We start from the raw sequence: 27,063 nt of genomic DNA, 5'->3' as shown, positions 1-27,063 counted from the left end.
AATAAACAGCATGAATTACTCTGTAAACTTTGCACATAAATAACACATCCCTTACCCAAACTTGAAAACGTGCACTTAAAATATATTTAATATTTTATATTATTAAGCGATTTGTAATGATATGTCTACAAAATGTGTTTGAAGACCTTCCAAGGTATTGTGAGAGAAATCTTAAAATTAAAAATCAAAACATGGTCATTCAATGATTATTAATCATAACCACAAGTATACATCTCTATTTTTTCACATCTCTAAATATAAAGAAATGCTGCCGAAATATGCACATGAACATGAGAAATCACTTATTTGGTCCTCTGCATGTGGTTAAGTCGCTTCAGCAGTTTGTCCCATGAGTTTGTGTTCTGTCAGCATAAATGTGGCGCAACAGCGCCACCGTGTGCCTGGTTAGTGCAATAGCAGGTCCAGTTCGGAATTTTTGTATTTAGTCATTTTGCTTGATAGCCCAAGATAAACAAGTGCATAATTGTGTAGTGGATGGACCAGTAGCTAGACTTTTCTTTTACTAATATTAATCAGAAGTTTGCAATGTATTCAGATGCATTGAGAATGGATGGGTGAAAAATACAGGCATTTTCATGCACAAAACAGAACAAGTTCAGTCAGCCTGAATTGAGAGCATCTGAGGATGTTTAAAATGTTCTCTCCTCAAGTGGATTTAAGACGTAGCCAACATAATATACCTTAATCAAAACCACATTGTTCTGGCTACTTGCTTAGGAAGTTGCAAAGTTTCTGTCGACAAGTTTTCCCACCTGAGCTGTAGATCTCTCCAGCTGCCTCAAAGTTACACCTCAACTGCTTCTGAGTATTGCTCTTCTTTTTTTCTTGGGGCGACAATTTAAGGCACATTCCAGTGTCTCCTTGAGCACACCTGAATCAAATACATAGGTGATTCCCCAGAATTACCTATGTATTTGATTTAGTACTGTCAAAGTAAAGACATACTCAAATTCAAGCAAACTAAACTACTTCATACAGTAAATCAAAGCAGTAAAGAGCAGAATGTTTTGCAGAGAATCGTTTATTTTATTTGACATTCAGTTTCTGTAAAATAACCAAGGCAACACCAGGCATCCAGTCTGAAAACCAGCTGTGGGACATTTTTAATTCAACACAAGAGCCAAGTTTTACAGAGCAGGCCCGATATCTGTAGGTTTTGAAACTAACCAGACAAAATAAAATAAAATAAAAAATATAAAGGAAGGCTCAGGTAGAGCAAGAAAACACCATTCTTCACTTTGAGGTATTAGCATTGAGCAGCTGTGTTAAAAATGCATTCACTAAGTTTAACAGTATGCTTGTTTCAGTTATAGATCCAATTTCCATATTTGCATATGCTTCTTTTATTTCCATTTCAGACACAATCTCGGCTTTGAGAAACTTGGCTTTTAGAAGGCAACACTATTGTTTCTCTGATTTATGATGCTCTGAAAATGTTAAAGATATTCAGGCACAACATGATAGAACATCTTTGAATCGTGTTTCAGGTACATGCTCTTAAAATAGTGTAAAAGCAATCAAAAATGCCAGAAAGCTCCACTTTTACAGTTTTTTTCTTTTTACACCAACACATTAAATCTGCTGAAGTTGAAATGTTGGCACATTTAATCTTAAGTTAATCCTGCAGCTGAAACAGAGCTGGAAATAATGCACTGTAATACCGGCCTTTAAGAGAATATGAATTTTAATGACCACACCGTTAAGTCACTGAAGGAACAATTTAGACAAAAACTGGAGTTGGAGATTCATTTTAGAATATTTTTCATTTGATTTTCACCTAACAAACTGCTACTTAGCACTGTTTGGTGGACAGGGAACAATTGTGCATATATACACTGAACCAAAAGCTGACAAACGTTTGTGTTAGTTAGCATTTAATACTGCAATGCAGATTCAAATACAGCTGCCAATGACAATTTTCAAACATTGCATCATGCAGGTGATTCTTCTGCATGATACAGTCTCCAAAACCTTGTAATGCATAACAAATATGTGTAGCCATTGAAGGGGCTTCATTTATAAATCAAGAGTAAAGAAACAAAGACAGTCCATAAGTTCACCTTTCAGAGAAAGATGCACACGATACATCAGTCAATATCTTATTCCTTAAAAAACAAAGATGCAGCATTGCAAAGGTCTGATCCTACAATTATTATGTATTCATTTTCAGCCATGTAAGCAATGCTTCGATCAGTCAAAAAATAAAGTCAGAGTAACAAGACCTTAAGAAATTGTGGTAATAAGCAATACTGTCAAAGGTTAAGTACCAGATCTCCTGTTTGTCAGCATCATGCTGATCCCACTCCTTACCAATAGAGGACACTGGAGCGATCACTTCAGCCTGAGGATGCGTCATGCACACAGGTGATGCAGCAACACTTACTGGTTTCTCACATCAGAAATGTTTGCCTTCCTCACAGCTTCGGGCAAAGCAACAAGGAAGCCAGGAGGAAACCGAGGACTGGTCATATAAACAATACAGATACCGTCAAACAGAACAACATTTCTATACATTACACACATAGATTGGACTGTTTTCTCGTACACAAACAAGAGGGCTTTTGGTAGCTGACAGCAACAGGACAGCTTTAGAGCATTGCTAGTATAAATGAGATTAGTGCAAATACAACCAAAAACATAAAAGAGAGAAGAAAAAAAAAAAGATTGAAAAACGTCAGTAATAAGGTTAGAAACACTGAAGACAAAAAGAAGTTCAGTGGCAGCGTGCAAGCTCTACATATAAGCGTGCATCGGAATCCCTAAACTTTTATTATTTTAGACAAACACCCTTCGTTACACTAAACCCCAGAGCCAACTAGAGTGTTTGTTTGAGCACAAATAAGGGCTGGTGGACAAAATAAAGAACTGAAATGGCTTAGTTTGCTGGTAGTAACCTCTCCTGGAGTGACTGAGCTGCAGGAATACTGATCGCCCTGATGGAGCGAAGTGATTGGTTCCTGCTATGAACAGGTTTCAGCTCTCATCAGCACGTCAGGTAAAGCATGCTTTATTAGCTGAGCTTTAAAGTGAATAAAAGCAGGAGGCCCCATGTCAGCTACGTGGACCCACTGCCTTGCAGTTTAAGTATTCACACCCCAAAAACATTTGCTAATTTTTCCCGTTCACATTGCAACCAGAAACGTCAAGAGATTTTATTGGGATTTTGCGCAACAAACCAACAGAAAGTTGTGAAGTGGGAGAAAAATCCTAAATTAATTTGTTCCATGTTTCACAAATGAAAAAGTGTGCAGTTGAATGCGAGTCTGTTGCCCCAAACTGTTCCTTATACATATGAGGGTAAAAGAAAGAGGAGCTCCAGTCAGGTGAGAACAAAATTACATTTTTTGGCCTAGATGCAAAGTGCAACATAAAGTGGAAACTACATATGACCCAAAGCAAATCATCCCCATGGCAACACACTGTGTTAGCAGCTGTACGGATACAGATGGTAAGAAAGATGGTAAGAATTACCATGAATAGATGATGGATGGAGGCAAATACAATATAACACAGAAGTAAAGCCTGGTTACTGCTGCACAAGTCTGGAGCAAAACGTTCAGCTTCCAGCATAACAATGATCCTAAACATTCAGTCAGAGCTAAATCCAATTGGTATTCTATGGAAAGAGCTGAAAAATCGCTGCTGCAAACAAGAGTGGGGCAGAAATGTCAGTCTGTAGATGAGCAGAGCTGCTGGAGACATTACCCAGAAAGACCTGCAACTGTAACTGCAGCTGAAGGTGGAGCCACGTAATGCCAACTCAGATGGCGCTGAATAGATGCAAGATTTAGATATACTTCTGAAGTGTACTAGTTGGTATTGATCTGTTGCATAAAATCCCAATGAAATACATTGGTGGTTGGAAGATGACAAAATGTGGGGAAAAAAAAATATCAAAGTATGAACACTTTTGCAAGGCACTGTAATTACCCAGAAATGTCGAAAATATTAACTTCCTACTTTTTCTATCTCCACGGTGCATTGCACTGTCCAACAATATGATGTAAAATTTATGTTAATAATAATAATTATACTATCAGCAATGCAAAACTTTGGCGAAGAGGAACAGAGATGCTTTTTGCTGGGACCAGCCATGCAAATTTGATTCAAATATTGAAGAGATGTTATAGCAAAAGCTTTGACAATACAAAATTAATTCGACATCCCATGTGAAACCACTGATTAGTTCACATGGAAACAAACGGCAAGACCACATCACAAGTCCTCTGCTTAGCACCAGGCTTCAGGTCATGTGACGGCCACAAGAAACGACATTCAGTATCTGTTAATTCTTTGTTTATACCAATACTCGACCATTGTCTCCCAGACGTTAAAAAAATGTCCCAGAAAAAAAAAAAAAAACAAACTTGTTTATGAAATGTTAAGACTGTCACAGTTTAAATGTAACCTTAAGTTATCCATTGTCATTCGTAGCTGTCTCGGCCTCTGATCTTTAAACACATGTCATGGCACGTAAAGGACATTAGATAAACCTAACATGTACAGCGATGAGAGGAAGGCTGCACCCAGGAAGGCAGGGAGGACGAAACCAATAAATATGACGACTGTGAGAAAGTCCAACAGTATGATTTTGCTGATGAAGAAATTAAAGAAAACTTATTATACTAATGGATTTCACATTTTGTAAACAGGATGTAGAAGCTGAAACTATTTCTGAGATAGATCACTGCAACACTCTTGAAAAAAATGAAGTAAAAAATAAAATAAAATACTCCCAGCACGAGTTAAAGGGGAGAGGTTAAGGTAACAGTTTCAAGATAAAGTATAAAAGTTTTGTTAAAATATATCTAACCAGTCATTTATATTTAAGATCTGAATAATCAATTCAGGCTTACAAACTGATTTCATCTTCCTCTCAGAATCAGATATGCAGGGTTCCTAGGCAGTTTTTAGTTCACAAGTTCATTCCTTTGAAAATTTGATGTTTATCCTATTTTTAATGTATAAATTAGTGAGGAACATCAACATGTATCCACATATTTAAAAATATGTTTGAATGAAAATATTGTGCGGTGTGTAGCAGTACAAAAGCACAAGTTAAACGAAGTATTATTCTATATTAATGCATTTGATTATAGGCAAGTCTACAGTATCGTTTTTGTTTTTGGGTTCCTGGCTGTTTGCATTCACAACATTTTTGCCAAAACAACTTTAAATATTCTTCAGTTTTAAGAGTGCTGTGAGAAAAACACCCCTAAATATCAAAGTAACATTTTCATTTAAGTCAGTGTCACCCATTCATGATACTAGTAAAATACTTCAATCTAAGGTTACATCAAAAGTTTCTACAGTGGAAAGGCTTCAAATAACTGCAACCCAAATAATGGAAGTTAGAAGCTAAATTTTCTCTGGTGTTTTCTTATTCAACTTATAGTCCATAAACTTCCTGTATCTGCCCTATTATCTCCATAACGTATAGATTATATTTGCATACAAGGCCATATTTCCAAGATATTTACATTTTCAACTTGTGGTAGATTAAAAAAGTAGCTGATGTTGTGTAAAATATTGTCAAAGGGGAAGTTAACTAAGAATCTGTTTGGGCCAGCTTTTTTAGTTAGGATTAATGCCTGGAAATAACATTTTGAAAAACCGTTTTTGTAATTTTTAGATCGATATTACTGTAAAGTGAAAAATTGTAAACTTAAATTTTATTGATTCAAACTGTAAGAACCCTGGATATGAGGAAGTTGGATTTCAGGGAACAATAAAGGAAGGGGAGTGTGGGGACGCTGTTGCTAAGTGCATGCGTGTATGTTGCATGTGTGTGGCGATGGAGTTGTGGATGAGCATGAAGGAGGAGGAACTTCCTCAGAATGGCACCTGGGCTGTGAGGGGGCGGCCATGTTGAATCAGTGGATCTCCTGGAGGTCAACAGGGGTCAGTATCTGTGAGGAGGAGGAGTGTCGGGTGGAGGGGGAAACCGCGTGGTAGCGAAATCGAAGATTTGCGGGTCTGTCGGGCGTGTCAGAGGAAGAGCAGGAGGATGTTGATGGATGATCTGTTTGCAACTGGTTCTCCATGGAATCAGTCACAGGTGAGGAAGAGGATGGCCTGTCTTGGTGCAGAGGAGCAGAGTGCATGCAGGAGGGAGAGGAGGTCCCATCACCTCTCTCATCTTTCACATCATCAGAAGGAGAATCCTCCTTCTCCTCATTTCCAGCATCGACTCCGTCCTGTCCAGCAGGGATCGGATCGGCTGCATCTTGGTTGGGAACTCCGCTGGCAGCTGATTGGCTCTTAAGCTGCGAGTGACAAAGAGGACAAGTTTCTTGGACATACAGCCACTTCTTCAGACAGCCAGCGTGGAAGAAATGGCTGCACGGAGTGATCACAGCACTGCTCATGTCCTGGAAGGAGAAAAGAATTAAGATTTACATTTGCTCTTGCTCAAGTAGGCTTTTATTGGATGAGAATAAGACATAAAGACAACTCAATATCAAGCAAAAACCTAAAGATCTTTACTAAAAGTAAAAAATATCTTGGAAGAAAAATGATGAAATAAGAAAAAGGATTTAAGTGTGGTAGCAAATATAGACCCAACAAAAGTAACTTGCTGTCAATCAGCTTAATGTAATATTAGAAAAAACATGTTAAGATTTTTTAAAAGCATGAACTATGATAAAAAAAAACAAACAAACAAAAAAAACTGCAGTTGAAAAAAACTCAGTTAAAAGCAAAAACACTACTAAATACTAAAAAATCAAAAAAGTGATAAAAATCAAAAAAAAAAACAAAAAAACAGTCTCTTTATACACACTGAAGCCTCTGCGTACCTGGAAGCAGATAGCACAGATGTCGTTGTACTGCTCCAGCTGCACATCGGTTGCAGTTGGGAGACTTTTGATCTTGTTTACAGCATCTCTCCTGAGCAGGAAGCTCTGCCAGCCCAGCTGGGCTCGAAGCCAAACATTATAGTAGGAGTGGACCAGAATAATGGTGCTGCCCATCACGCTCCACTCGCCAAATACAGTCTCTGATATGCCATAGCACACCACACACACTGCGACCTGGCGACACAGAAGTTAATGAGAGTAACAAAGAAAACTCCATTGATTTTGAGTGTTTATCTTTTTCTACTAAGGATTAAAATTGAAAAATGTAATTCATGTTTACTGAATTACATTACATTAATTATTAATCAAATAGAAAATTAAGAAATAAGATTATTCACAATTATGCACCAAAATACATCTCAGAACTGATCAGAGCCAATCAAGAGAAAATTGTCTGATCTGAAATTATTTCTCTGACATTGTGTGATGTTTGCTTAGTAAAAAATGTCGTAATTGATTAGTTTTGAAGAAACATTTACCAGAAACTCCAGCAATCTATAGGTCCCATTGACACAGTAAATGACCTCATCCATGTTTTCCACTGGAGCTTTACGAAACTCCTCCACCATGAAGAGAACGTAGATCAGCAGCGTACCGAGAACCTGACGGCGAAAGAAGAACTGTTTTAGAGTAAACGAAGGATCAGAACAAGGTTTTTAAAGTTTCCCGAGGTAAATGTAGGACTTTTTAAACATTTCCATTTACTTATATTTAAGAACTACAAAAAATAAAATAAAAACTTCATTACAAAGACATGTAAACAACGACAAACGATTGAAAATGTAGTTTTTGACCCTCCATGTTTGGACATAGGGTAATATTAGAATATGATTTTCTAAATGAAGCTATGAGAATTTATTGGTTTCATAAAAGAAGGCTTTTTTAATATCAGTGTGCTTATGATGTACCTGAAGTGAGGTAAGAATTGACGAGGAGATGATGATGAGGAGCCAGAAGTCCATGTGGAAGAACTGACAGATCATATATGACATGTAAGCTGGAAAGATGAGCAGGAAGAGGCAAAGAGATACTGCGCGGAAGTGTTTCCACAAACTCCTACAAACAGAAAAGGCACAATTAGAACTCAGATATGCAATACAACTAAATGGCTCCTAAATTTCTAAAAAAAAAAAAAAAAAAAAAAAAAAAAAAAAAAAAAAAAGTGCATTAGGAGTTTGACTAACTTGTCTCTGGAGGCTCCCAGAGCCAAAACGATGGGGTCAGCGATCTCCAGCATGGACTGCAGAATGGAAGCAACAACAATGAAGAGGATGATGGAGAGGAGGAAGGCTCGGTGGATGACCTGCAGCTCTATCAAGCCGGTTTGCACAGCCAGGATAAGCAGCGTTATGCCTTCAGTCATTCCTCTGCACATGTGAGAGACAAATAAAATTGAAATTTGAGAACTATTTCAAGTAAATAGTTTGAATAAATATACAGCCTCAAATAAACAAGCAAACACACTCACCTGTGCATGGCGTTGTCATTGACGAAGGCTCTGTAGCCCTGTAAGTAGAACTTGCAGAGCGTGAGAACTCCCAGCGCGATGAATGAGACGGTGAAAACCAGACCCAGCAGAGAGTACGGCGTACTACAACATTCTGCAATACTAAACATGTGGATGGAGAAGAAGAAAGGATAAAAGGGGAGAGTTTAGAGAAACTGTAAATGATGTAGCAGTAAATCACATGGTGTCTATAAACTATATTCATGTTACATAATGTTTAGGAAATAGAGATGCAACAGGAAAATGGCTGATAACTGGATTTGGATCATTTTCAGCTTGAGCATTAATGTTTGTGTCAAATATTTTTTTCTATAATTTTCCTGACCTAGAACAGTTGTTTTGGTATAAAGACAGTAAATTTTAATTTAAAAAAAATTATATATTGTTTCCAAGCAGTAAATGTACCATAGTGGGCACAGCCAGGTCACTCTAACAACACTTTTTAGTGTGGAAATAGTAACTGACTGAAGGCTCAGTTAGCCATTTTCAGTACAAGTGATCTGTTTAAAATAAAACTAGATGAGGCAAAGATATACAGCCATATAAAAGAAGTATGATCCACTAAGAGTAGGCATTTACCCAATTTTTATCATATCATGATAAATTTCTTAAGAATTTTGATTTATTCTTTTCACAATAAATCCCAATTAATAATGTTTATAAAACATAAACATAATGTTTTAATGTGTTAAAATGCTGATAAAACATTATTGACATTATTGTCCATAATGTTGGAATTTGTATTTGTACTATTTTCTCCACTGTTTGCTCCATGAGAGCAACAATGAATATCAATAAATTTGAAATATGATTAAATGCAGTAACTATATGCACTTTAATCATATAAATCCATCACAAATAGGTATTTATTTCAAGAGCAGCATTTGTGCTTGTTGGGTTTGTAATTGCTGTGCTATGCAGTCACAGCCATATAATTTCCATTCCTAAAAAAACAACAAATAAATAGTTCTTATTGTTCCTAATACTTATCACAATAGTAGCATTTTTGTGTTTTTATGACGTAAAGCACTTTGAACTGACTTGCTGCTGAAATGTGCTGCACAAAAAAACTTGATTGATTGACCACAAAATATCATGATAAAACTTTAAGTACATATTGCTCACTTCTATGACCAACAAGCTTCGGACGAACCCACAAGAATATTACTGATCCAACACTCATTCCTTATACAAAGGAGCAAACAGAGTTTAAATGATGAGTTACACACAGGCCTTCACAGGTGCTGTGTTCTTACCTTGTAAGAAAAAGAAAGAGAAGCCTCTCCCTCGAGGTAGGCTGGTCTCTGGTGCTGAAGTAGGTGTAGATCTGAAGAGCGAACAGCACGAGCCAGAAACACATAAAAAGAACTGGAAGAACCAGCTGGTTCCACAGGGACATTCCTAAAGCTAGCAACCCGTACACCTCTACCACCTGGGACACAGAAGAACAGAAAACCAGGAGGAGAGAAGAAAGTAATTAGGAGTATTATTCATCTTGGGAAAGAAGACACAATCCAGAACTAAAGTTTCATGGGGAAAACATGGGAATCTTCCAACATGAGGCCACATTAGTAATTTATTACCTGAGCGAGCTCCCTGTAGGCAGTCTTGGCCAGGTTATATGGGACCAGTAAATTAGAAGCTAGGAAGTAAATGACCTCCAGGCCTGTGAAGATCATTGAAAATCTATTGATGAAGACAATGGTCTCCAGAGGAACCAGACACAGCCTTGCCACCAGTGGGAGGAGGTGCGCAGAGAAAAGCCAGATCCTCTTGGTCTGCATCACACAGGAACACAGAGTGCACACCACAAGCTGACCTGAAAGACAAATGGACTGAGATGTAAAACATGGACATAACTATACAAAAAACACAAAACTTTTTGTGTTTTTTGTATAGTTAAAACACAAAACTTTCTGGTTTTAGAATTAATCAGTCATTCTTTAGAACATTTATAAGTCCCAGATCAGTAAGAATAAGTCCTTAAAACAAAAGTTGTCTTGGACATTTTGTATTTTATAGCAGTTATTTTTGCCTTCTCAGGCATTTTCTGTGAGAACAGCACTTCATAAGGTGTATTTATAACCAAGAAGACCCCATTTCTTTCTACTTGCAAGATGAACCAAGGAATTACAAGGCAGAAATACTGCAACATTTTGCACTTTAACAAATTTACACAAAACATGTTAGATGTGGTAGCTAGCATAATATTACCAGTGACCAGCTTAAAAGTATAGTTTACAGTACATAGAACTCAGTAAAGATAGATGTTTTTAAGACAGCATTACATTTCAAAAGAAGAGTTATAAACTAGCAAATTAAACACCAAATCAATAACTTCATATTGATATGTATAGTTTGCTATATATCAGGCAGGAGTAAATAATTAATTCAGAGATTAAATTAAATAAACAGTATAACTACTCTTAGTACAGCTTTTCTGCTTACAATGGATCTAAAACAAAAATACACACCCTTGTAAAAATGCCAGATTTTTGTTATGCAAAATTAAAAAGAAAGAAAAAAAATCACAATAGATTATTTGAAAACTGTTCTCTTTATTGTGACATATATCCTGCAAATTCCAATCAAAAACAACAAATTGGTTAAGTTTAAAAATGTAAACAATATTATAAAACTGCAACACTGTGGTTGCATAAAGAGTACACAACCCTAAATGAATATGCCGAAGCAGCTTTTTGCTGAATTTTAGCATTTAGTCTTCTGTGGAAACAGACAAGGAGCATCCGACATTTTGAAACAGAAATGTTTTCCCACTCTGCTTGCCAAAGATTTTCCACATAAACCTTTGCTATTTGAGTACATCTGTTTTCCACCATCATCATCCGGTCACCTGTTTTCTGTCTGATTTAATGCAGGACTGTGACAAAGTAGTTCAAAATCCTCAAATGTCTGCTGATAAAATAATTTTTTTGTTAACCCAATGTGATGTGGAAGAATTTAATCCCTTTTTCTCTTCTGCTTTCAGCAGAAACCTGGAGGCTTTTTGTCAAATTGAACTGGTATTTTATTTTATTTACATGACAAAAACAAGTTAAAAACAATAATGACATTTTAGAGTAGACATTGTATCTTATGGACAATGTGGTTTTCACAGGAAAATATCAAGAGATGTAAAAAAAAGAGTTTTAAATTATTATTCAGTCTTAATTCTGACACACAAACCAACAAACTGGTATTTGCAGAGAGGTGTGGACACTTGACATACACTGCGTGTGTTATATTATACCTATAAGTGCCGTAGTAAATCTGTTCATGGAAAGCGGTTCCAGGTAGACGGGTCCTTCATAGCCTGAATCCAGTTCACTGCGAACATAATCCCTGACAAAAGAGGGTAGAAGAAGAGCACAGAACCGTTATATAACACCAATTTACAGTGTGGCACCACCTCAAATAATCTTTACACAAACAAGTACAGGAAACCAACACTGTCAATGATATTTTTTGAGATTGACCGAGATGGACTTTATGTCAAGTGCATGTATTTAACATATATAAGGTAGATACTGTAATTTGGTAAGTATCTTTGTGCTCCGTGTATCCCGGAAAATGAAACAGAAATCTGGCGTTTTGTTTTTCTGTAAGTGAAACAACTGAAGCCAATTGTGTTTATGTATAATTAGTCCTGGATGTCTGATTATAAATCAGCGCCTGAACGAATGTAATCTACAGGAATCAGAACCTGAGCCGCAGTTTTTCTGTTGAAATACGTTTTTTTTTTCAGCTGTAAATGTCTTTGTACCAGAGATCAATTTTTCTCTTTATATTAAACGGATGAGCACGGGCAACAGCAGTAGCTTCAGTCCAAGTTAAGACTGGACTGAAATCTTAACTCGAAGTGAAGTTTTTTTATGTTTTTATTTCAACAAATGCAACATAAACTTGTTGCACTTGACCCAGAAGCGACACACCCAGAATAAACTGCGTTGATCAAATCTGCAATGGCAGCATAAAGGTGACGTCATAAACTTCAACAATAAAAACAGAATTTTCTTACAAAATTTAAAACCTCTTTGAAATGTCTTACGTCAATCACAAAAATATCAATCGGTTCCAGTCAAGTTAATGATTTGTTTTCTTAAATCGCTGAATTTCATACTAGTGCCTCAGTGAATGCGAGTCTGCGATTGAGCTGCTTGCTGAAGCATGAGTGAGATTGCAAAACGGCAAGGAGAAGCAAGAAACGTCTTGACACACTTTTTCCTGCTGCAAAAAACAAAAAGGCAGAGCATAGACTCTCTGCTGTGGAAGAAGCAGCAGCTCTTACGTGCAGAGAGGTTTGCAGGTCTGCTTTGCTTTTTGCACCTCGCTGTACAGATCAAAGTTTCCCACATGTTTCATCTCAAGATCAAATTAACACTGCAACCATTTTTGGACCCAACTACAAGTTGAGTATACAAAACTTATTAGTGATTGTATAAAATTAAAATGGGTTCCTGGCCTCAACTTTTGGGACAACCAGCAAAGAAAACATAGAATCCCCTTAGATTGATACTGGTGCTGGATCAAAAAAAGAAAAACTCAAAGTTTCCACTTTCTGTATTAGGTGTCTGATTGGAAACATATTAGAAGTTAATTTATGCTACAATAGAGTGAGAAAGCGAGACTTTTAACACATTACAGGAGTGCTTAACAAAGGACAACAAAAGTTCTCCTTTTATTATTTTAGGATTTAAACCTCTTTCTGTAAAGAATGATGTTTGACTTGGGTATACAAGTCATTCTTAAAGAGAAACATCAATACTAATTTGATGTACTCCCATCATTTGTGAGAGAACATAATGGTTTGTGAGAGTTTATACCTGGAAACTTGGTGACCAGCAAAAAGCAGCAGGGCTGTGAGAACATACAAGTAGAGCTTAACCAGGTGCTGACGAGGCAGAGTCAGAAGCACCAGGCTCAGGATGTAACCTGCAACAAAAACATCACAGAAAGCACATTTTAAAGCCCTTCCAGCATTTCTTAATAACAGCCCTGTTTTGAGTCACAGAAATCAACAAATTACATTTGTCAGATTTTATGCAACTGCATGAAAACTTTGAACATCTCTGTAATAAACAACTTTATTATTCTCCAGTCTACAACCTAAAACATGTCCAGAAGCTCCTTTGTTTTACTGCCTTGCTCCCTCTGTATTCTGTGGGTCCAGCCATAGTGCTCATCAGCACATATCCAGCCTATTGGCTCATCCATAAACTGCAGCCAAGTTCGAGAAAAAAATGCAGCCATGAAAAGAAACAAGGAAAGAAAAGTTTATACTTGGCCCATTGGTTATTTTTCAGCTGTGCAAATAGCTCTTTACTGAAACACAAAGCTTGATTAATTTTTTTGTCTTCAAAATATTCTTTTGAGTTCACTTTTAAATCTAAAACTGAATTCTACTCAGCAACATTTAATCTCATTAAAAGGGAAGAGAAATTGTCCCACCCTTCACTGCTTAAAGTGTTTTAGTGGCAGTTTGAAATTTTGTTTGTCCTTTATAAATATTTACAGAAGAAAATGAAAATGAAAAATAGCAAAGATCCAATACCAGGACTGCAACTCCGGCAATTTAGAAATTTGGGATTCAAGCACCTTTGTCTAACTCAGAGGTGGAACCACAAGTAGAACTGAGAAAAGGCTTTACCAGTGAGACCAACTGGGAATAAGACCTTCCATTCACTAGTTGTTTGAAGCCAGACCAGAGAATCACACTTGTTTTGACTGTTAAAAACCCCTCTCTCCAGCCCTAAATGATGAAGCTCTAGTAATTGCTATAATGTATTTTGGTGGTATTTTAAGTAGAAGGAAGAATAGTTTAAAAGAAAAAATAAGGTTTAAAAGGGATGCATGCATAGGAGTCACCCTTTTATTGTTTTACCCTTAAATAAAACCTAGTCAAACCAATATAGTCCATCTGTGCTTAATTTAATCTCAATGTAAATAGAGATGTTTGTTGAAGACTTCAGAGGTTTGTTAGGAAACATCAGAGATCAGTCCGGAACATCAGTAAGTTAAATTTTCTGAGAACTTTCAAGTTGCCAATCAAAAAAATCCACATAAACTAATTTATGTTTTTGTGGCCATTATGTGAAAAAAATATCTGTATATTGATACATTTTATGTGGACGTGTGTGTGTTGCACCAACACTAACCTACATAGTGCAGGTAGAGAGCCAGATATTTGTACTGAAACAGAGGGTTGTTGGAAAGGCTGGTCCGTTGGATCTTCTGGAAGAAGGAGCTGACATCCCAGCGATACAGGACGTCGAGCAGCATGATGCTGGGAACACGCAGACCCACGTTGAGAACTGCTTCTACTCGGTCCTTCACTGCCATGGCCTCAGGTGAAATGCTGATCGGCAGGCAGAACTGACCTCTAAGATGAGAAGTTAATAGTGGTTGCTCTGTAACGAAAGGGAAATAATGCAAGAGGAGAATAGAAATTCAATATGGCGCAGTTAGACAAGATAAGGAGAAGAAATGGCAAAAAAAAGAAAAGAAAAAAAGATGAAAGGCACGGAGCAACAAAAGAGCAGGATTAATCAAGGTCACAGGGATCCGGAGAGCCATGGGGGAAGTGCAGAATGAATGAGGAGAAAGAAATAAAAGACACGTAACTCTGGTGCAGAGGCTGGAAAAAAGCCCTGCTTTATGAAAATCATGCCTGCTACAATCAAAATGACAGAGGAATTACAGAGGAATATTTTTAATATGTAATCATTTGTTTTCTAAAAAAATATCAACATTAATTAAATGGATTCATTACAAGACTACTTAATTATTTTAAAAACATATTAATATTAGCAGAGTCCAATTAGGGCAGCATTTGCTTGTGGGACTTTGCAGACCTAAACAATCAATTTCAGAAAGAACTGCAATGAAAAATACAGCACAAAAAATATGATATAAACAATGCATGAGTAGACATCAAAACAGTTTGTAAACAGCATGCAAAAGGTCTGCAATTTCCATAAACCACTCTGTCTTTCCATCATTCAAATTTACTGTAGGCTGTTTTTCGTCTCCTCCTCTATGCCTGGTTGATGTCAACTGAAGGTAAGTTTGTTTTGTCTCTACTTTTGGTGTTAACAGTTTGCTCACTCATTTTCTAGGATACTCAGGTGTATGAGAGGCCTCTTCTTATGCATCACTACTACTCAGGGAAAAAAAATTAACTGAAACGACAATGAAACACTTGTGTTCAGTCAGTCTTTTGATTTAAAAAAAATAGAGCTAGTCAGTGTTGGTGTTTTTAGATTGTAAATATATAGCATTTCTTGGTTGGAAGGTTTCCAAAATAAAGCTAACATTTTCATATCTGGAACATTTAGAACAAGATTGAAATTCCAAAGCAAATAATAGAAGAATATTTCTGCTGTGCATTTAGCCTTTTGTTTGCCATTTGCTCTCTCACTGAACAAGTTGGACTCATGTTACCTGTAAACGTGGCAGTTCACACAGGGAGAAGACACACCTTAGGAGAAAATTGTTTCATTTTCTGTCTTCCATCTTTTGAGGTTGGTCTGATTTATTTTGAAACATGTTCCAAATATAAAACCAGCAAAGTTCTGTTTTTTGCCGCTAATTTCAGAAAGTTATGATAAAGATTCTATACAAAATTATTTCAAGCCTTTTTTGTAGTGCTTTTTGAATATTATGGCTCACAGATGACAAAATCCCAAATTTTTATGTTTTAGAAACCTAGTCAAGATAAATAAAAAACGAAAAATATTTTAACTAGTGGTGGGTCCGGCAACGTCAATGCGTCAAGCCCATAGACAAAACCCTGTGTCGGTGCACTTATTGCTTTCAGAAAGTCAAGTGACCGATGCAGGAACTGTTTAGAAATGACAGTGCGCGCCAAATTGTTCTTAAAGAAGCAAATCTGTCAAGGGAATTCATTTGCCAAAATAATTCTTGATCTTTTACAGTACAGCTTCAATTATGGAGCAGCCTCAAGACAAACAAAAGGTTTTGTAGACCATTTTGATCAGAAAATAAGGTATTGGTTATCACTTCATTGTTGTTTTATCCGGTTCTTTTCAGTTTCTACTCGATCTCTCTGAATCCAAATTCAGCTGAAATTGGCTCTTAGTTTACTTTCATGTTATGTTCTGCGGGTTAAGTGTTGCATATGTTTGACATAACTGTCTTACTTAAATAAATCCACCTCCTCAAAGCTGAGACATTATCAGGCCAGGCATCAGAATGAGTCCCAGATACACCTACGACAAACTCAGGTATACAGCCATTCTACAAATTACTCAGTTGCTTTTTATAAATCATTTCATGTAAATGTGTTGTTTACTTCATTTTGTTCTACAGCAGAAGTTGTGTCAAAAAACCATGACAGACTAAGTTTGAAAATGTTGGAAAAACTTATTTTTTTGAATGAAAATTTGTGGAAAAAAATTCCAGTCCATAAGCATCCTCATCCCAAACACGTTCAATTAAATTTTCAGTTAATGGTACATGTTCACATTATTTATTTACTGTATCTAAGAATATCAAGTATATTTTGAATTTAACTGAAGATATGACATAATACAATATATAATATACAATAAAATACAATGACTTAAATCTTATTGTATAGACTAGGTCATCCAATCAGTCTGTCAACTATGTTGCCTGCAGGGATTTTTAAGGTCCAGCAGGTGTCAGTATTCAGTGACACAGTATCAATATAGTTTTGCTATGGGTTGAAACGCTTCATGGCCTCAGTTACTCATCACTAATTTTAACAAGAAATGTTATGCCTCTGAAAATTATGTTCATTAATATAAACTCAATAAATGGTTAGAATTCCTTTTGCGTGAATTATTATATCACTGCAGTGTCGTACTGAGGAGAACAACCTTCTGAAGTACCTCCTCATCCTGTGGACAATACTACATAGATTTTCTATGGGGTTCAGGTCAAGCCCAGTTGCAGGTCCATCAAGAACAGTGGCACCATAGTTACCAAACAAGCTTTTGGTACCTTTGGCAGTGTGGACAGGTGCCAAGTCCTGCTGGAAAATGAAATCAGGATCTCCACACAGCGTATCAGCAGAATGAACCATGAAGTGCTCTAGAATTTCCTGGTAGACGGCTGGTTGCCTCTGAACTCTAGAAAACTCAGTGGACCAGAATCAACGGATCACATAGCATTTAAAATGATCACTAACTGTAGAAACTGAACTTCAAACGACACGGATTTTGTGCATCTCCATTCTTCTTCCACACTCTGGAAAATCGACTTCCAAATCAAATTGAAGACTTAATGTGGAAATTGGCCCACTAAGTGACACTTCAGACCTTTTTCTCCTTTGCCCAGGTAAAACGCTTCTGACGTAGTCTCTTGTTTAGAAATGGCTTGACACAAGTAATACAGCGTTTGTAGCCTGTGGTGTTGATTTGTCTGTCTGAAGTGGTCCTTGATGCGCTCAGCCTCAGTTCACTCCTTCTGAATTGCCCTTAAATTCTTTAATAGATTTTGCAAGACTGCAGTTATTCTTGCTGCAAGTTTACATACTGCACTTTTTCTTCTACTTAACGTTCTATAAATATGCCATAATATTTTAATGTTCTGGGACAATGAATTTGGGTTTTTTATTACCTTAATCTTCAAAATATGTCTATGTAAAATGAATTGAGAGTTTAACTTTTTGACATGACTGACAAAAGATATTAATTTTTTTCCACAATATTTTTCATGCATGTTTACAGTTTACATTTTCTTTTTTGGTGTACTTCTATACAAAGCAGAAAAGTAAAGGTGCAACATGTTCCCACACTAAAAGCAAACAGACAATTCCTCAAACCTGCTGACTGCGACATCATATGATTCTGTTTGAAACCTACTAGTAAAAACATTTCATTTAAGATGCCATTTTCCACATCTACAATTATTTCAATTGATTCTCAGTAGAAATCATAGGAATCAGACTTATGCATTTGGCAAACCATAATGCGACACCTAAATTATTGATGCAACAGCAAGACTTTTCTGGTGTTGTTCACATTTGTGAGAGTCTCCATTGGTTAATACCCTGCAGCTCTGGGACAGGATGCTAAGAACTTACGTAACTAAATTCACTAGACAGAGACTGTTTTTCAGAATCTATTCTTATATAACAGCACAATGTCTGTAACAACTTATCTGTCCCAATACATTCACGCCTGAAAAACACTGAACCCAGTTTCAACTATTTACACATTTTAATGACATTAAAGACATAATTACCCAATTTATTTGTTTGCAAGTTAAAATAACTAAATGTGTAATTAAATGTAGCTAAATGTTACATATTTTGGGTATGTTTTTATTCAGACTAAAATTACAAAACTATTTTAATAGTAAAAGTAGAGTTGAACAATATATTGTTCTGCAATAATCATTACAATATCGATGGTTGATAAATGGATTCAGATTATGCATGCCAATGAAATGTATGTCCACACCAGCTTCTTATTTTCTGATTAAATAAATTACATTTTTACACCTTTAGATAAAACCTGTATACGTGGCATATTAAATACATTTGTGATTTTTGGAATAGAAAATAAAGAATAACTACTTTGACTCTCAATAAGAAGTAGTGACTTTTTTTTCACATATTGTTTTAAAATTGTCAAAATAAATAATATAGATGCATAAATACCTTTTAAGTTGAACATTGAATGCAAGATAGTATTTTTAAACAACTTGCCCAAAGACCTTTGAAAAAAAAAATTGTTATGTCAAGGCCTGTCACAATGACAAATTTTGCTGGACAATAAATTGTTGCAGAAGTTACTGGGATAAACAATAATATTGTTTTGAGACTATTTTCAGGTATTATAATAATGATGGCTTATTAATGCTACAACACATTCTCAAAGATCAATAAAGTTTAAATTCTAATGAATACTTAACACTGGAAGTGGACGACAATTAAATTTTTCTAAAAGAAATAAACAAAACAACAAATACAATGAATTATGAAGTCTCTGTAAACAAAACAGTTCTTCAAAAAATGGTTAGTAGAGACCAAAGCACCAGAATGAATTTTTTTTTCATTCAGTTTTTGGTAAAAAGAGGAAGAAAATAAAAACAATAAATTATGAAAAATGGAAATTATTGAGCTTATTTTACTTTAATCATGCAATTAATTTATCTATTGCTTACTACACAGGAAGTAACTGTTTTTATACAAAAAAGAACAACCCCTTTAAACCAGAAATCTAAACACATCTCCATCTGTAATGTTCCTCTTTTTTATGACACAACGTTGACATATTGTCATCCAGGAATCACAATGTTTGGTAACGCCTATGAAAATAAGGAAATATAAGATGCAAAAAGCAACAACATCCAATTCTGCTATGCTAAATTAAAAAAAAAAACATTGACTAGTGCAGTTGTAATTTTCTATCTGAAGTTAAAATCTTATGGTTGACTGAGTGCTGCATTGACTGCTGTACGTGCCATGAACTCTAGTAACCCCTCCGTCTCGACCGAAACAAACCCTCGAGCTTAAGCTGCAAAAGAAAGAATGCAACACTTTGCTAACTAGATCAGTCCTTACGGGGCACTGCTACGTGGAAAATACAAATCAAATAACAGCTATTTGGTAGACCAAGAAACCACAAATTTACAGTTTAAACTGGAAAACAACCAGCAGTGACAGTATATGTGCGTTGTGGAGGTGATGAGCAGCACGGAACAGAAAGCGGCGCAGTGCCAACAATAAAAGCCGACGTAGTCAGCTAGTGTTGCTGTCAGCTAGCCAGACTAACAAGACCGTTAGCTGCGTCCACAAAGCCGCAGCTAATAACGACCCACAACCCATTATTTTTCACAAATACACCAGTGAAAGCCGACACAATGAAGCGTTTGGTAAACAGCGGAAGCACTCGTCAGACAGTCCAACTGAAGCGCAGTTAACGAGCAGCAGAATGACAGAAACACTGTACTCCTAGCTACAGCGCTAAGCCAACATTTAACAGGGGTAAAAAATAGAACTTACGCTTCAAGGTCGATGTTCACAAGTATGAAAAACTGATACTGGGTGGCTGGTTAGTCGTGTATCGACCATTTTAACTCAGCACCACCCGAGATAACGGTCCTCCAGATGGGTGTGCTTCACAGCGAGAAGACGCGGCCCATCCGTTCATCTTTCCTGGCAGCCATTAACCACAGTACGTGGGGATGCACTGAGCATGCGCAGCACAGCCTGTCCCATTAAACCTCTCAGTATCATATCAGTTTACTTACAAGATGTTTTTTGCACTTAATTTCTCTCAAGAAAGCTTTTGATTTTCTGATTAAAATAAAATCGGATTAACTGAACCGTTTTAGACGTGTAATGTAATATTTTAGTTTTTTTTTGTTAATTTCATCCAAAAAAGTGAGACATTTTATTCATTTATACATATTTATTTTCAGGATGCAATATCAGCTTTCTTTCACATTTATTGCGTTTTGCTTTTTCAGAATGAAATACAGTAGAAATAACATATTGTCCCTCAATGGGGACATTCAGGTGTAACAGCAGCAAAGTGACAAACACGTTAAAGCACCAATTCACACACACAAAAATATATTATTGGTTTTAATCAACTGACTGATGAACATTCTTGTTCATGATTTTGAGCTAGAAAGTAGAGTCCTTGGTTCCACCAGTAAGCCATCAAATTACCACATTTTTTACTGCTGGTATAATGAACCTGTCCCTTCAATAATTCTGTGATAACCAGACTTAATGGGATTCCAACAGAGAAATGGTGAAAAAAGGCATTGCTAAAAAAAAAGGGCATTGCTAAAATTATTTTTACAGAAGTTGTATGAAAATACAATCAAAATAAGTTCAAAACGTAATCACATCTGAAAGGTTTGGAAGGAACAAATACAGAAACAAAAACGTAGTTCAAAAAGGATATTATTTGTTTGAAACCTGTTTCAAATCGTTGTGAATCTGTTGACAAGCGGTCACTATGGGAACAGTCTTTTTCCTACGTCACTACCGGAAAGGCAGAGGAACGCTAGGAAGAGCACGGCATTTATCTATCGATGAATGAAGCGGACGCAAGAACTTCATTCATTTACGTTTCTGTCAAATCCCTGGAGTTACAGTCAAGTATTCCAGGTTAGCTTGCTCTGAACTGTAAGAGCTACCAGGCTCTTTTTATTATTTAATGCTAGCATGCTCTAATTCCCTCCGTGTTTACATTGCTGCTAGTCACTATTAGCCACCGCATGCTAAAAATAATCAAAGTGTCCTCTCTCTTCGGAAGGAATAAGATTGTTTGTCTTAAATACCCGAATAAATTGAAGATTTACTTTGTGTTTCTCTTGCTGTTTCACTGATTTGCGTGTTTTGTTTCGAACTGAACACCTCTCCTGTTACTTTGCCTTTATCCCTCTGTTTTCAAGGTGTGGATGTTTGTTAGTCTTGGTTGAAACTGCAGCAGGTGTGTGCACAAAGGTCTGTGGGTGCGCTCCAGTGTCGTGCATGTTCGTGAAGAGCCCGTATAAGCCATGTCTGTGTCAGTGATCATAAAGTGGGGAGGGCAGGAGTACTCCATCAGTTCTCTTTCTGAGGAGGATACTGTGATGGACCTGAAACAGTCTATCAAGAGTCTGACTGGGGTGTTACCAGAGAGACAGAAACTACTGGGACTAAAGATAAAAGGTAAGAGTGCACAGATAAATCCCTTAGCATCATAATTAATATGACTTCTAATTCTTATACCTATTTCCAGGTAAACCTGCAGAGGATGAGGTTAAGCTGGGTTCTTTGAAACTAAAGCCTAATACCAAAATTATGATGATGGGTACCAGAGAAGAAAGCCTGGTAAGTGGAAGGGTGAGAGCAGAGGTAAAGAAGGCAGAAAACCTTTAATTTCCTCAACTTTACAGTTGGACAGTTGATACCCAGAGAGGACAATAATCCCAAGCACACACAAATTCTGGATAAAACTGATTGCAAAAACTTCTGAAACTACTTCCACTTCAGCCATATGGCAAATGCTACAAAATGTGTGTGGACATTTATCAAATAATATCACATGTGTATGTTTATATTTTAGATCGCATATGTATGCTTAGAGTAGAGAAAATCCACTCTCAGCTCAATTTTTCTTTTTTAAAAATAGCAGAAGTGTCTTAGAAGTTTTTTGTTGTATAATCATACCACTGAGGGAATGAATATTTTTAGCTGTAAGAAGGAATTTGTATATTTTAATAGATGATTAAATGTGGAAAATTATTGACAGCATTTTATGATGAGTGTATGTAAATTTATAACTGGATATATTTAAGATTTTTTTCTGCCTGAATGGTGACTGTTACACATGTATATTTGTTTTCATTTGTCATTTTAAAGGAAGATGTTTTAGCTCCTCCCCCAGACAATGACGACGTTGTAAATGATTTTGACATTGAGGAGGAAGTCATAGAGGTAGAGAACAGGTAAGAAACTTAACAGCCTGACTGCAGATGGTTAATAAAATAAGATAATATTTTGAAAGGAGACATTTGTTTTATTTTTCGGATCTTCAGAGAGGAGAATCTTGCTAAAATAGCTCGCAGAGTCAAAGACTATAAAGTCGAGGAGCTGAATCCTCCCAGAGAAGGCAAGAGGCTCCTGGTGTTGGATGTGGACTACACTCTGTTTGGTGAGTTAGAGCCAAGATATCAGAACCTGACTAAGATATAATCCTCAAAGTTTTGGTTTCCTTGGCAACACATCACCTCATCATTTGAACCTGGAAATTGATGTTATTTGTTTTTAGATCACAAGTCTTGTGCCGAAACGGGTCAGGAGCTGATGAGACCATTCCTTCATGAGTTTCTCACATCTGCCTATGAGGATTACGACATTGTCATTTGGTGTAAGTACCGTCTCGTCTCTGGTTTAGTTATATTGATGGAAACAATGGTTTTAACATTCCTTAGATGCCTGTGAACAGTTTTTTGATAAATATGACTAAAAAAAAGTCCTTGGCAAAATTTGAAGATGAACCAAAATAAAATAGGTTTTCATCATCTACAGGCCCATTTTATAAATTAGAATATTACGGAAAAGTTAATTTCATGAAACACTTCCCGTAGCTTACAAAAACTGATGTTTTCAGGCCTTTATTTTTGTTAATTAGAATGAGTTTCGTCTTACAGCTAATAAAAATATAGTAGATAAAATTAGAACATTACATCGGACCAGTAAAGAATTGCTGTATAAATATGGGCTCAAGAAAACATATGTTTAATACTTACTTAAATGTCAAAAGGTAACCCCAATATGACTGTATATGACATAGCGCAGGTTTCTGTGTTAATGCAGTGATCATTTGCTCCTGAAAATAGGCCATATATTAGTCGTTTTTGTGTACCTGATGAACTGAAAAGTGTGTGAGAACATAAAAGTTAAAGTTTTGGCTGGCAAATCTTTCTAATTCAGCTGCTTCTGGTGCATCATTGTACAGTACACATAGTGATATAGTTAGGGTTTATTTTGAGTAAATTGAGTAATATGTCTTACAGCTAATAAAACTCACAAGTACAAGTTCAGTTTTTTTGAGAACTTGAACATTACACCTGATAAAGAAAAATAGTCTTTAAATGTATCCTAGTTTATGTAATGTCCTACTAAGCAGTATCTCCATATACTGTACAGTATATGCACTCAATACTTGAACAAGGTTACTTTTGCATAAATTTTGCATCCATGCTGCGTGACATGGAGGTTATCAGCTTTGGGCTCTGCTGAGGTATTGAGGAAGCCGCATTATTACAGTTTTCATTAGTATTAAGCTGTGGTCATTATAATTAACAGAAATTTGTTCTGCATCTTTTTGGTTTGAAATTTAGGAATTGATTTGATAAAAAAATATATATTTTCAATTTTTATTTGAATTTGTTTTTGTGTAGCCTTCTAATGAATTGAAAAGTTGGGTAATATTTGTCAAATGTAGAAAAATCTGTGTGTTTATCTCCATCTTTCAAGATTCCTGGGTTTAATAATGTATACTTGTGCTTTCTATATTTAGCTGCTACAAGTATGAAGTGGATTGAGGCCAAGATGAAAGCAAGTATTCCCCTTGTTTTTTTTTTTTTTCAAAGTTTGTAATTTTGCCTAAGCCAGTTTTTCTTAAACATTCTGCTATGCCTGGATACAAGGGATTTATTTATTGGTTGGGATTTTACTCTAACCAATAAATTGTACAAAATAATTAGTAAAGACATTGCAAAATAATTGTTTTACATACATAAACATTGTCTCACAAATCCAATGTACTCCCCCTTCTCATCACATTGAGTAGATCCAATGCAACCCACAATTGTTTCCAATTTCATAGTACCAAGATCTTGCCAGAAGGTGGCAGTATTAAACAATCTTTCACAGTGAGTTTAGGCTGTACATACTGTAGCTGTGTGTTTCCATACATGCAGGAGTTGGGAGTGACGGATAACCCAAGTTACAAGATCACATTCATGTTGGACAGCGGAGCCATGATCACAGTACACACCCCGAAGAGAGGGGTGGTGGAGGTTCGTACACCTGAAACGTTTCTTGTTTCATTCCTATCTTCACTCGGGTTAGTTCATTTGATTTAGATGCACTGTAAGTGTCCTCTTGTTTAGGGTGATTGCAATAATAACTGCTCTTACCTTTTGTTTTCCATGACATGTGCATTTGCAGGTGAAGCCTTTAGGTGTGATCTGGGGAAAGTATGGGGAGTTTTACAACAGAAAGAACACCATCATGTTTGATGACATCGGACGAAATTTTCTCATGAATCCACAGAATGGACTAAAGGTCAGCTGTGATTTTTCCTCTTCTGCATAGACTCTGTGATCCACATATGCTGCTGTGACTTGCACTTTACTTTGTGCTGCTGTTTATTAGATCCGACCCTTCATGAAGGCCCATCTCAACAGGGAGAAGGACAGAGAGCTCTCTAAACTGGCTCAGTACCTGAAAGAAATCGCCAAACTTGAAGACTTCAGTGGACTTAATCATAAACATTGGGAGAGGTAGGCTGACAGAAGGTTCATGGATAGTTTTTTTTAAGATACTGTATATTCCTAACATTTATAGGTTGTGAAGTGAAAGTAATCTTATTTGTGTGTTTTTGTAGGTACTTATCCAAGAAGCAGCAGCACTGAGGAAAGAGTCAACTATCCACAAACACTTGGGCTAGAAACAACAACCCCATCTTTTAGTTATACCCAACACACACACACACGCACGCACACACGCACACCCACCCACGCACGCACGCACACACACACACACACACACACACACACACACACACACACACACACACACACCCAAATCCGTCTCTCCTAATAACCTTGTTGGATTTAGACCATCAATTAACCCATAATGTTGCAGACACCAACACTGTTACTCCCAGAGCTAGCTTCCTTCCTCCTTTATATATTTGCATGGTCTTCTTGGTCTGAATATTTTCTTTGCTTTTATTGCTGTGACAAACTCCAGACTGACTATCAGCTGATGATAGATGGCTATAACACTCAGTCAAGTTCACAGTGGCCTACAGATTTCTACAATTGTTTACATCTGTTTTGTCACATGAATGTCGGAGGAAATTAAGGGTGATGTTCTCTGTTTTCAGGAAGCTCAAATATCACATCTCATAACAGGTATTGAAGTGTTTTCAGCGTGCAGGGAGTCAGTTGGTTTAGCGGCTATTAGTGTTTGTTGCATATCTAAAAAATCTCTTGGTTGTAATGAAGAACCTTGGTTGGTTTGTTTGTACCTGTTTCTTTTTTTTTTTAGAGCAGTGGTCCAAACCAAAAGCAGATTTGATCACTGCTTTACAACAATATGCAATAACCATTAAAACTACTGTGAGATAAAAAATAATATTCATAACATTTTGACACTGGTTACATCACTGACCATTACAATGGACTTCAATGCATGTTTTGCTATAATATGAGTTAAGTGTGCAGCGCTGGTGAAGGCTGGATGGGTGTTGATGTGTATTTGCCCAAAAATGTGTTTGTTCTGTTTTTGTTTTGGGTGTCTTTTTGTGTGCAATTTGTACAGGAGCACTTTAAAACACTCATTCAAAAAAGGATCAGTTGCTTTTGTTTTTTCTGGTATCAAAAGTTTTTACCAAACAGTGTAAGTCTAATTTAGACTATTTCAGTTGTTACCAAATTTCATTTTAAGTTATAGACAAAGATGTAGTTTATTATTTCATGTGATGATGTCATTGTCTGACTTTTTGTTTTCTTATGAACTTTCTGTAAATTTAACCATAAAAACTTTTTTGTACCAAAATTGTCTTTGCTGTTCATTGCTCCTCTAACTCTTTAAAATTAGTTTTTCTTTTTTACACATCGTCTCCAGCACTGTCTGAGTTGCAGTAGAATCCGTGGTCAGTTCAATGATGGTGAGCTGACCAGGTCCTGCTGCAGCATATGGTCATTACACCATCACACCTCCATGTTCTACAGTTTGCATAATGTTTCAGTTTTGCATATGTAGAGTCATGCAGTAGATTCTCAATCTGGCCTTTGACTGGGATATTGTAACACATAAATATGGTGCGATCTATGCCTAATTGTAGCCTTTACTTAATGTTTTCTGTGGTGTTTCCAGCCTGTTGTATTTGTTTTCTGCCAAACCTGTTCAAATAATTCAGCCTATGTCATATTTGTTTGAGGAATGTT

At 36.4% G+C, this 27,063-nt stretch overlaps 2 protein-coding genes across 3 annotated transcripts; one reads left to right on the top strand and one right to left on the bottom strand.

Moving 5' to 3' along the window:
• Window positions 1-1,024: 1,024 nt before the first annotated feature.
• LOC129373482 (RING finger protein 145-like) lies at window positions 1,025-20,544 on the bottom strand. The gene is made up of 12 exons (XM_055051438.1): window positions 20,381-20,544; window positions 14,541-14,792; window positions 13,209-13,317; window positions 11,636-11,727; window positions 9,969-10,204; window positions 9,642-9,817; window positions 8,347-8,487; window positions 8,063-8,245; window positions 7,787-7,934; window positions 7,358-7,480; window positions 6,819-7,052; window positions 1,025-6,392 (listed from the first exon to the last, which is right to left on the bottom strand). The coding sequence occupies exons 2-12, from the start codon at window positions 14,722-14,724 to the stop codon at window positions 5,895-5,897; spliced, it is 2,124 nt and encodes a 707-aa protein (XP_054907413.1). The 5' UTR covers window positions 14,725-14,792; window positions 20,381-20,544; the 3' UTR covers window positions 1,025-5,894.
• An 845-nt stretch (window positions 20,545-21,389) lies between these two features.
• ublcp1 (ubiquitin-like domain containing CTD phosphatase 1) lies at window positions 21,390-26,641 on the top strand. Of its 2 annotated transcripts, none has more exons than XM_055051446.1 (11): window positions 21,390-21,499; window positions 21,787-22,045; window positions 22,116-22,207; window positions 22,739-22,824; window positions 22,915-23,030; window positions 23,148-23,246; window positions 24,402-24,439; window positions 24,805-24,903; window positions 25,055-25,171; window positions 25,262-25,389; window positions 25,494-26,641. In XM_055051446.1, exons 2-11 carry the CDS (start codon window positions 21,892-21,894, stop codon window positions 25,519-25,521), a joined length of 957 nt encoding a protein of 318 aa, XP_054907421.1. In that variant the 5' UTR covers window positions 21,390-21,499; window positions 21,787-21,891; the 3' UTR covers window positions 25,522-26,641. The 2 variants fall into 2 exon arrangements, with proteins under 2 accessions (XP_054907421.1, XP_054907422.1); XM_055051447.1 differs by having other exon boundaries at window positions 21,390-21,517.
• The last annotated feature ends 422 nt before the right edge of the window (window positions 26,642-27,063 follow it).

This window comes from Poeciliopsis prolifica, unplaced genomic scaffold, assembly GCF_027474105.1.
Source record: "Poeciliopsis prolifica strain line A6 unplaced genomic scaffold, Auburn_PproV2 SCAFFOLD033, whole genome shotgun sequence".
In the NCBI taxonomy this organism is placed as follows: Eukaryota; Metazoa; Chordata; class Actinopteri; order Cyprinodontiformes; family Poeciliidae; genus Poeciliopsis; species Poeciliopsis prolifica.
This window is presented reverse-complemented; position numbering and strand designations above follow the sequence as displayed.

Excerpts from the sequence above, each read along its gene's own strand:
- LOC129373482 (XM_055051438.1), bottom strand. The coding sequence starts at position 14,724 with ATGGCAGTGAAGGACCGAGTAGAAGCAGTTCTCAACGTGGGTCTGCGT. Across the intron at positions 7,481-7,786 it reads CAATTCTTACCTCACTTCAG|GTTCTCGGTACGCTGCTGAT; the intron begins GTACATCATAAG and ends TTTCGCCGTCAG. Across the intron at positions 6,393-6,818 it reads TCTGTGCTATCTGCTTCCAG|GACATGAGCAGTGCTGTGAT; the intron begins GTACGCAGAGGC and ends TTCTCCTTCCAG.
- ublcp1 (XM_055051446.1), top strand. The coding sequence starts at position 21,892 with ATGTCTGTGTCAGTGATCATAAAGTGGGGAGGGCAGGAGTACTCCATC. Across the intron at positions 23,031-23,147 it reads TGTGGACTACACTCTGTTTG|ATCACAAGTCTTGTGCCGAA; the intron begins GTGAGTTAGAGC and ends ATTTGTTTTTAG. Across the intron at positions 25,390-25,493 it reads AATCATAAACATTGGGAGAG|GTACTTATCCAAGAAGCAGC; the intron begins GTAGGCTGACAG and ends GTGTTTTTGTAG.